Source organism: Gavialis gangeticus, unplaced genomic scaffold (assembly GCF_001723915.1).
Source record: "Gavialis gangeticus isolate Ggan-Ray unplaced genomic scaffold, GavGan_comp1, whole genome shotgun sequence".
In the NCBI taxonomy this organism is placed as follows: Eukaryota; Metazoa; Chordata; order Crocodylia; family Gavialidae; genus Gavialis; species Gavialis gangeticus.
In genome coordinates, this window is record NW_017728993.1 from 71,651,711 (window position 1) to 71,661,733 (window position 10,023).

The 10,023-nt window shown below is 52.3% G+C and overlaps 1 protein-coding gene across 3 annotated transcripts in view; it reads left to right on the forward strand.

Moving 5' to 3' along the window:
- NOS1AP (nitric oxide synthase 1 adaptor protein) overlaps nucleotides 1-10,023 on the forward strand; it is a 210,453-nt gene that overhangs the window by 151,853 nt on the left and 48,577 nt on the right. For 2 of the 3 annotated variants that reach the window (XM_019501996.1, XM_019501998.1), the window contains exons 4-6: nucleotides 5,306-5,379; nucleotides 8,338-8,446; nucleotides 9,733-9,874. In XM_019501996.1, coding sequence (XP_019357541.1) covers nucleotides 5,306-5,379; nucleotides 8,338-8,446; nucleotides 9,733-9,874 — 325 coding nt within the window. The remainder of the gene's footprint in view (nucleotides 1-5,305; nucleotides 5,380-8,337; nucleotides 8,447-9,732; nucleotides 9,875-10,023) is intronic. The other variant, XM_019501997.1, reaches the window with a different exon arrangement.

The window sequence follows — 10,023 nt, forward strand, 5'->3', positions numbered from 1 at the left end:
TGAGTGAGGAGGAGGCAGCTGCAATCTTGGGGTCCCTTGTGTGGGAGAGGATCATGCTGTGTCTAACTGAATAGGATGCATCTTTCATTAGCCCAACCTAGTGTGGGGGAAGCACTTCCCAAAGCCAGGCAGCCTCTGCATTGAGTGAGTTCCTCCTGGGCTCTCAGATGGGCTTCTGCCCTGAGACAGACTTTTTCCTATGGAGCATCTTGTTCTCAGCAATGCTGAAGCTTCAGCTCATGAGACCCTCACAAAAATAACATCTGTGTCTCTTGAGGCAAAATCAGGCAACAGCATTGTAAACAGATACATGCCTTTTCCCCCCGGGAGTCACTGGCACTGAACTGACCTTGGAACAGGTTCTCAGCCATGCATCAGACTGCTTCAGGGTAGGGTGCACCAATAGATTTTGGGGGCTGATACCAATAACTGATTTTTAAGGAGGCATATCAGCCAATACCAATCCGATTTCCAGTACAACTGCGCCCCGCTGGTAAGTCTGTTGTGGTGGAAGGGGAGGGAGGAGGGAAGGAGTCTGGGGAGCAGATCAATGCCCCCCCATAGTGAGGGAGGGAGTGGGGTTGGGGTGGGGTAGGTGCTGCCCCGCCGGGGTGGGGTGGGCACAGGATGGAGCCATGGCTTATCTGGGGGGCATGGGGAGGGGGAGCGGCTCCCGCCACTGTGCACACCCTGGGAGGGCACAATGGAGGGGAGGGGCATGTGCTGCTGGGTCTGCATGGGGTGGGGCGGGCTGCAGCTGGGGCTGGGGCTGGGGTAGGGAGGGGCTGGGCTGTGCTTGGCTGGGCAGCAGTGACGCTGGGAGAGGGGAATGGGGGGGGGCTACAGCAAAATTTGGAGTGGCTGCAGCCCCCTCTAAGCACTGCTGCCATCCGCCCCAAGCGCAGTCTGAGCCAGCCCCTCCTCCCCCCAGACTGGGAAGAGCCCAGCACAGCCCCTGGCCCCAGCCTGTAGCTGCACCCCACTACGTGCAGACCTGGGGGCATATACCCTGCCATACCCTCCTGGAGTGCATGCAGGAGCGGGAACCATGTTCCCTCCCTGCATCCCCCAGATGAGCTGCGGCTCTGTCCCATGCCCTGTGCCCTGTCCTGCCCCAGCTGGGCAGCACTTACCCCAGCCTCACTTGCTCCCTCACTGTGGGGGTGTTGATCTGCCCCCACCCCCCAAACGGCCCTTCCCTGCCCTTGCAACTTCCACCACAACAGACTTACCAGCTGCACACAGCTCTACAAGCTGCCAGGCTGTGCTCCTTGTTGCCTGTGTGCTGTGCAGCGACTGCGTGCATGCACGGGCATTTATTGTCCAAATTATCGGCCGCATCAAGCCGATTTCTGATATAGTCAATTTTCTTTATATTGGTGCTGGTTTAATATCGGACTGATGTATCGGTGGGAGTGGCCTTGTGGGAGTGGCAAGGGTTTTGCAGTCAAAAGTAAGCCCACCTGCCTGTCGAGTTCTGGGCTGAGTCTCTGGGTCTTCAGGGCCTGTATATGGGGTGAGACAGGGCTTACATTTAGATACAATACAGAGAGGGACAGCAGCAAACGGTTCCAAACAGCAAGCCCGACCATATCTCACTGCACTTGATGGCAGCTTCTGGTTGCTCTGCAGCTGCTTAAACAAGGAAACAGGAGTGAGAGTTTGGCCTTCTTGTTGGAGTGATCATAGCCCTGAGTTTGCTCCATGGATGATTTCTCCTCTATTTTAGAGTGGTCATGAACCTACTTTTCACTCTCTGTATTTGAAGTTTTCTGGACTGGCTCATTGGAAGCTGTGAGCATGGTTACAAGGATTAGGCTTTCATTTTGTTGAGCATGGTTCTCACATCTCAGTACAGATACCCATCTGCTATTTTATGTGAAACTGGTGGGATCCCAGCATAGCATCAGTAGCAGCAGAGACCCCTGTGCATGAGGTTGTCCCATCTTCTGTGGACACCTCAGCTAGTGCAATGACCAAGCCGATGGCTCAGAGCTGCACAACTTCATCCTAGGGCTACTGCTGTCACCCTCTGAGTTCATGGAGTGGAATTAAAAGTCATTGTATTTGGGGGCCATTTTGTTTGGATCTAGGGATGCCTCACATCATTATTCTTAATAAAAGTCCCTCATCTGTGCTGAGCAGGGCATGTGCCCAGAAAGCTGGGGGTGTCTCATCCTTTCCAGCACATCCAATCAAGCTGGAATGCCGTGGTATTCCAGCCAGGCTGGGTCAGGGGCTGGGCACAGATTTCATGTTTTTCTCTCTTCCTCAGGTTCCCTAATTAATCCCTTGCCACCTGTTTTGCTGTGTTGCAGTAGAAGCATCCAAAATAAGGGCCAGGTTCTGCAACCCTCATGCACCCTCAGCAGAACCATATTCCTTGCAGTTCTGCTGAGCTGAGGGATGCTACTCATGGAGTGAGTAAGGGAGGTAGAACTGGGCCCTACTCTGTAGCTGGTCTCATTTTAGTTCTGTTAATTCCCTCTCCTTGACACTGCAATCAGCAGCACTTCTGTGACTTCAGCTATGGAAGTTACCATCTGCAATGTCTGTTGTATAATGTTGTGGGGCTACAGGACGCTGTTAAAACTGCTGCCTCTTCCCCCCCACACACAAGGCCAATGTTCAGGGAATTGGGTGTTGTCCCTATCAGCCCAGGTGGGAAGTGCTGTGGGGTCCTCCAGGATGGAATGATTGTGTAGCTGCCCCATCACTGTCGTGATCTGGTACCAACCACCCTGTGATAGAGGAAAGAAAGGGCTGTCTCTCCAGCCAGTGGCCCAGACAGGATCATGGCTATAGGTGTGCTCAGTCTGCTGTGCCCCATCTCTAGAGTGCTCTGCCACCTGGAATTGCACAGTGATAATTCACATTTAATGGTGATGAGAAAGCAGGTTAAAATTAAACCTGCCCATTACCCTCTTTTTATTTTTATATTTTTTTTTGCATGACAACCTCATAGAGCAGAGGTCGCCTTTTCCTAGCCCCCATGCTGTGTCTCTTCCCCAGCCTGGACAGTGATCAACGTGAACAGGAGCGCTTAAGTCTGAAGCATCCCATAAGATGGTATCATTCTCAGGGTGACCCTCAGCAAAGCCCCGGAGGGTAGTGAGGGTCTGTGTGTGCAATCTTTGCTACTGCTTCCAGCTGTACATGGAAAGGGGCCTCTCTGCAGGGAAGATCCCTATGCCAGTGGCTCAGAATTTGAGATGGAAAGAAAATAAACTGGGAAGCATGGGTACTGCCTTGAGTGGTGCAAGTTCAGCCCATCCTGTGTAGCCATGGCTGAGGCAGGTAGTCCCTTGGGGACCTTATCTGGCAATTGGAGATCCTCACCTCCAGATGTCTTACGGCCTTGTACCACAGCTGCATCCCCTGAATGGCAAGTTTGGAGTAGACTCCCTGCAGACCCACCGGGCACTAGAGAGCTAGACTATGTCTCCTCTGCACAAGCCAGCATCATCCTCCCCTAGCAAAGGGCTGGAAACATCTCTGGCATTACTGCCATGTCAGAGGAGGTGCACATCTTTGTTCTCTACAACAGTGGGATGCTAATATGTGATGGGAATACAGATGAATGATGATAAAAAAGAAATCTGACACAGCCTGTTGGTAAAAGCAAAGATATTCTCCATACTGATCGGGACTTTGTAGTCTAGAGAAGAGGAGGCTGAGAGAGGATTTGACAGCAGACTTAAAAAAAAAAATGTTATAAAATGGTGATCAATTGTCCTCAATGTCTTTGACAAGACAGAACAAGCAGTAAAAGGTTTAAATTGTAGCAGGGGTGATCTAGGCTAGACATGAGGAGAAACCTTTTGACCAGGAGAGTAGTGAAGCCTTGCAAATAGGTTGCACAGTCTTCATCTCTGGAAGTTACTACGTCCAGGTTAGGTAAGCGTTAGTTCAAGAGGATATATAGACCAAGCTACACAGGGGTGTTGGTGCATCCTCAGTTCCACAGGATTAGTCTTCCTCACAGCCTGAATAAGGCTAACTTAGAAGGCTACTTTGGGATAGCTGGGGGGCTGTAACTTAGGGGCATGGGCAGAGCTGTAGGTGTGTGGAGCCCAGGGCTAAATCAGTTCAGAAGTTGGGTGCATCAGCAGAGCTGGATGCTGGCAGCTGGCCCAGTGACCTGCCTGGCTCTCAGAAGCATGATCAGCCTCTCAGTTCTATAAGCACTAATATTTATCATTTCCCACCCCTCCTCCCTGCGTTTGGATTGCCTCTGAAAGCCCTAATGGGCTTTGGGGCCGGACTGGGCCCCAGGGATGCTCACAACTGCTGAGGTGCTGGCCACAAGAGTGCAAGGAACAGAACAGGGGAGAACAGTAAATTGCTGAGCAGGACAGCAGCACTGCCGAGGGGATAATGAGTCTGGCAGCCATTCAAATGCCGTGTAGAAGGGCAAATGAAGATCAAAGGCAAGAGGAAGGCAGGATGGAGAGGGTGGTCGGTAATTGGGCATAAAGGTTGGGCTGCTCTGAAAGGTCAGTCCCTGCGGGTGTCTGCCAGACAGCGGACAGTCCAGCCCTCTGTTAATCTGCTGAGCAGGCTAAGAGCAGCCAGCTCTAAATTAACCCTGTCACCAGTTACTTGAGGGAAAGATCTTGCTTCAGCAAAAATGTTTTCTGCCATTGCTGTCTCTCTTAGCCACCTTAAGCAAGGGGATAAGAACAATGGGGACTCAAGCGGGGAAGAAGGCTAGGAGGGCCTGAGCAGGTGATGAGCTTCGTGCTGGGTATTGACATCTGCTAGGAGCAAGGTTGAGAACCATTGAACTCATTTCACTGGTGGCCAGTGCTCTTAGTTGGAGCAGTGATCCAGACCACGCAGCCTTGCATACTATATCCTCCAACAGGATGCCCTGAGTCAGAGGCGCAGCCAGAGAGACAGGTGGTTCACCCTCTCCCTGGTCCATGTCCTGCCTTGCAGCACAATCTGATCACTAGGTCCTCTTTGTCTAACTTCCTTGCTCCAGGGATTCTGTGGAAGGAACTAATCCATCTCTGAGGCTGCCCCAGGGATAAGTTGGGGCTTGAGTGCCCTGTCTCAGCAGATGCCTGGTTCTGCAGTGGCACCTCCTGCCTGCTTGCCTCTCAGTTCCCTGGGGGAGTGAACTGTATACTCCCATTGACTTTTTGATGTAATCCCATTAGTCTCAGGCTGTTTCTTCCTGTGTATCCTTCCTGGCACCCAAGAAGGGTGGCCCTGGCAGGGGGGATGGTGTGGCTTTGAAGTCCACTTCCTGGACCTTTGGACTTCCTGGGCCTTTGGACAACATCTAACTTATTTACAGCTTCATTCCTTGCAGAAAAAAGAGTGGACCTGGGATGAGAACAAGATGTTGGTGATGCACGATCCTATCTACAGGTAGGGCCATCTGCAGGTGGCAAGAAGTTCCAGTGAGCTCTGACATGCATCCCTCAGTGACCATGGGGGTGGGCAGATCCTGTGTGCTCTGACATGTAGTTGATGCAGTGCCCTGGGCACAGGACGCAGGGCTGGGACTGACACACAGGCCACCTAGGAATCTGGGGCTTGCAACTCTCATGAATTCTGACAGGCTGCCCACCCAGTGACCTGGTGGCATGCAGCTGCCCTGAGCCTTGCCCTGCAGCTCATGGGACCCTCATACATAGAACTCAGTGGAGGATTCTTCTGTGTGCAAAACCTGGATGTTCAGAAGCCAGTTTTGCCAGCACAGCTGCCTCCCTTGCAGCTCTAGCAATGCTGCCTCTCAATTCTCTGTTAGGGCAAGAGAGAACTTGCTCCCAGCTCCTGCTGGGTTGCCAGGAGACTGTATTTTAATCCAGCCATGTATTTGTGAGCAGTACATAGTCTGCTCCCTCTGGGCCTCCCAATCCATGATCCCTGGGCTATAAGTCTTCTTGCATCATATCAGCACAGAGGGATGTCAAGGCAGAAACAGCAGTTACAAGGCCCAGTTATGGGAATCCTGCTGAGTCAGCAGAAAGGCTTGCTTGTGTCTTGGCTGCAGGGTCCAGTCTGTCTCACTAAAAAGCTTCTTAAGTGTCCAGTCCAGTCCTTCCCTATGAAGTTGTCCTCAGATCCAGAGTCCTCTGAAGAAGGGACTGGGTTTCAGGTCCCCCTTCTAGACACTGTTGGCTGCATTCCCTTGGTATGTTGTGACGCCACTGCCCATCTGAACCCAAGAAGCCATTTCATTTACTGAGCTGCAGATGAAAGGTATTGGTCAGCAAACAATTCGTCTCTCCATGGCATTATTGGCTTTTTGCTATGGGTGGAGAGAGGGGAATCTTGGCAGCTTCTTTGCAAAGCAAGGCTGTGCAGAGCATGTCCCTCTGCAGGGCGCACTCGCATACCCTGAGCACCCGGTCAATGCCAGCACGTGGCCCCTGAGCAAGCCAGGGCATCCACCCCCTACCAGCTCCTACCCTGTGTGACACTGTTCTGGGGACTGCTGAGCCCAGAGCATGACAGCAAGGGCAAATGGGAACTTCCCCCTACAGCAAGGCTAACTTGGTTTTTGGATTGGTACAGAGCCCAAAGAAAGGACTAGCCTCCCAAGTTTCTAGCAGAATCCCATTGTCTCTGGTCAGAGCCAAAGAGTGAGTGGGAAAGGTGAGAGCCTCTGAGCTCCAAGCCTCGCATTCACTTCTCGGGACTGGCTGCCAGCAGTCTGCCCCTTCAGGAGAAGGAGGCCTTGCTTGGGTCACGTCAGGGCAGACCCACTCCCACTCCCTGGCGGCTGGATTGGAGCCAGGCACTGCTAAACCCCTTTTAATGAGCCCAATTAAGAGAGGGAGAACTGCTTTTCTGTGCAGGGATTAGCTGCCCTCTATTCCCCCTCCAGACCTGTCAGGGAATCTGAGCAGCGTGTGACCCCAGCGGGTCTTCGCCTCTCAGGAGCCTGACCAGCCTGGTGTTGCAGCTCAGTCATGGAGCTTCAGACCATGCTGGAGCCTTTAGGAGTGACTGAAGAAAGGGGAGGCCCTGCATGCCTCCTGCTTTTCTCACATCCATGTACAGGCCACTCTCAGGTAGAGCAGTTAAAGTGCCAGCTCATGGGTAGCCAGCTATCTTGGGGAACCTCCTGAAACATCCAGGTCCCATGCCCACCCGCTAACCCACTGGGGTTCTTTACCACTGACTCTGCCCACATTGGGAGCTCTGAGTGGGGAGAGAGGACTGAAACAGCAGAAGAGCTGCAGATCACATCTTGCCCTGAGGGGCATGGGTAGATTAGCCTGTCTGTGTGTGAGGGGGCAGAACATGAGTGATGAGGACAGCTGGTATCCAGAGCAAAGACCTACAGCAGCCATTCTCTTCTCACTCTAAAGGGTCTGTGGTATTTTGTGGGGAGGATTCACAAGTGGGGCCCCTGTCGCACCTCACTGTGACACTGGTATGGAAATAGAGCAGCCCTGCTTCTGCCTTGCTCCCAACACTTTGGTTTGCCACACCAGCAGGGAGCACTGTCTATGCAAAGGGGAGGGGTCTGTGGGATAGGCTGGGAGTAATGGGCAAGCCAGGCCTTAGGCTGTCTATAGAAATGAAATTCCAGTTTGCAAGAAGCATCCAGGCTTTAAAATGTGTTTCCTTAGGCAGTGGCACAGGACCAAAACCTCTTGAAGGGCATCACAGGGAGAAAGAAACAGACAATTGGCCCCCTCCACCCCATCCTTCCTCCATGGAATAGGCATACCCACTTGAGGTGTGCTGTGACCTGAGTTCAAATCCCTGCCATAAAGAAGAGCAGGGAGTTAAAACTGGGTCTCCCACAGCCCAGGTAATGCCTTCATCAGTGGGTTGTAGCATATTTCTGTCTGGGTTATTGCATTTTCAGTTGTGAAAGAGCTCTTCTAGGAGAACTTGAAGAGCACTTATCTGGGATGTGGCAGAGCCAGGGTCACTTCCCTCTTCTGTCTGATTCTCTGGTCTGATGAATGTTTAATAAATCCTTGCTCTGCTGAGTTGGTGTCTTCCAACCTCCCCTGTCTGCATCCTAACCACTGGGATGCTGCCTATTCTACTGGAGTTATGCCTGTACCCTTGCCCTTACCCTCATTTTGATGAGACATTTCATCCTGGAACTGAGACACTTTCCACAGAAATGTTTTGGTGTCAATCATTATTTCTAGTCCCCCCAAAACAACTTCCATTGAAAAAAGTGCCCAGCTGGCTTAGCCTGCGACCCACTATAGAGCAATGTGTATGCTGAACCATCCGGTATGCTGTGTGTCTCCCAGCACCTCATTCCATGTCTGGTGAGCTAGTAGGTGAGGCCTTTCCAGTCTCCCTCTTGTATACTCATCCTCACCTCAGCCCACCCTGATGACCTTGCAGGATATTCTACGTGTCCCATGACTCCCAGGACCTGAAGATCTTCAGCTATATTGCCAGGGATGGCTCCAGCAACATCTTCAGGTGCAATGTCTTCAAGTCCAAGAAGAAGGTAAGCATGGCCAGGCTGTTGGGTTTCCTGACACGCTGCTGGACAGGAGTAGCTGGCTGGGGCTGGGTGAAGCTGCCTGCTGACTCAGATGCACCATATCACAGGCAGCACTATCCTGACCCTGGTGAATGTCTGCTTCTTGGAGATCCCAGAGCTACAAGATTCTCCCTTGTGGCCTCCCCATCTAGCCAGAGATGAGGTGGAACATCTAGCACCCAGATGCTCATTTCACCTCTGGGCATCAGTAATGCCCAGGAGCACTAAGTTAGCACAAACCCGAAGGCTAGTACCTAGGCATTTCCTCCATGAGCCATCAACAAAGGTGCTGCACCCAGCCTCCTAGAACTATTCCCATGCTGTCCATGTACAACCAGGGCTTGTCACTACAATAGAAGTATTGCAGCTGTTGTGCCCTAGAGACCTCCCATGGCCTTGTCAATGCTTCCCTCCCCACTGCCAGTGTGTCACAGTGACTCCAATATAGGAGAACATTGGTCCTAACAGGAGCAGTAGGTTGTTGGCTTTGCTGAGGGATCCACTTTTCTCCATTAATCCACTGAGGAGGTTGGCTAAACTTGCTGCTCTGGGCTTGGTTCCCCATAGGTGAAAGCGAAGAAGTGCATGAAGCTCCCCTAGAGTGGGACATCAGTGCCCTAGGATGCTGCTTTCAGACACCTGTGGCCAGCACTTCACTTGTCGCTTTCTTGTGTGGTCAGCTGGGAAAAGATCCTTCCCCAGAGAATACCACCACCTCCCCACAGAAAGACCTACCCTGTGCATAAGTATGTATGAACCCTAAATGGAAGAGGGCAGAGAGCAGTGGCTCTCTGAGTTAAGAGGGCAGCCTGTGAGGCCACCCTGAGAGCTGTTCAAGGTTGACTCTGTTCCACTGGCAGTCAGCAGGGAAAGCCATTGAGGATTCACACAGGGTACAAAGATACCCAGAGTTTACAAAGCAACACCATGAGAGAGCTCAGCTGGGTAGAGCTGCCTGAAGCCATAAGCCAGCTGAGCACTAAGGACCAGAGTTCTTCCCTTCTGCTGAGGGGCTGTGGGGTGCCTGGGAACACAGCCCCTTTTACAGCCTGGGGCCAGGCCTTGCCTGTATAAGGCTATAGTAATTAATGCCTTGCAAGTCGCTGTGCCCTTCCTTTGGGAGCACCAGCAACCAGCCATGAAGCTTACTATGTCATGGGGCTGTTACAGTGGTGTGGGAAGTGTGTCCAGTTGCTGTCGACCCCTGTGATGGTGACGTTTCTGCTATCTCTCCCTCCAACCCCTCCCAGAGCCAGGCCATGCGCATTGTCCGGACAGTGGGGCAGGCCTTCGAGGTGTGCCACAAGCTGAGTCTGCAGCACACCCAGCAGAATGCAGATGGGCAGGAGGACGGCGACAGTGACAGGAATGGTGATGATGTGAGCATCTCAGGTATGTTGCACTGATAGCTGCCAAGACAGGGCCCAAGGGAGGGGTGGTGTGCTCAGCACAGCAAGCAAAAGTCCCCAAACCTCTCAATGAGGCATATGTACAGGAAGTCTGCTGCTCGCTGCAAGCTATAGTCCCTTTAGGCACAGTGT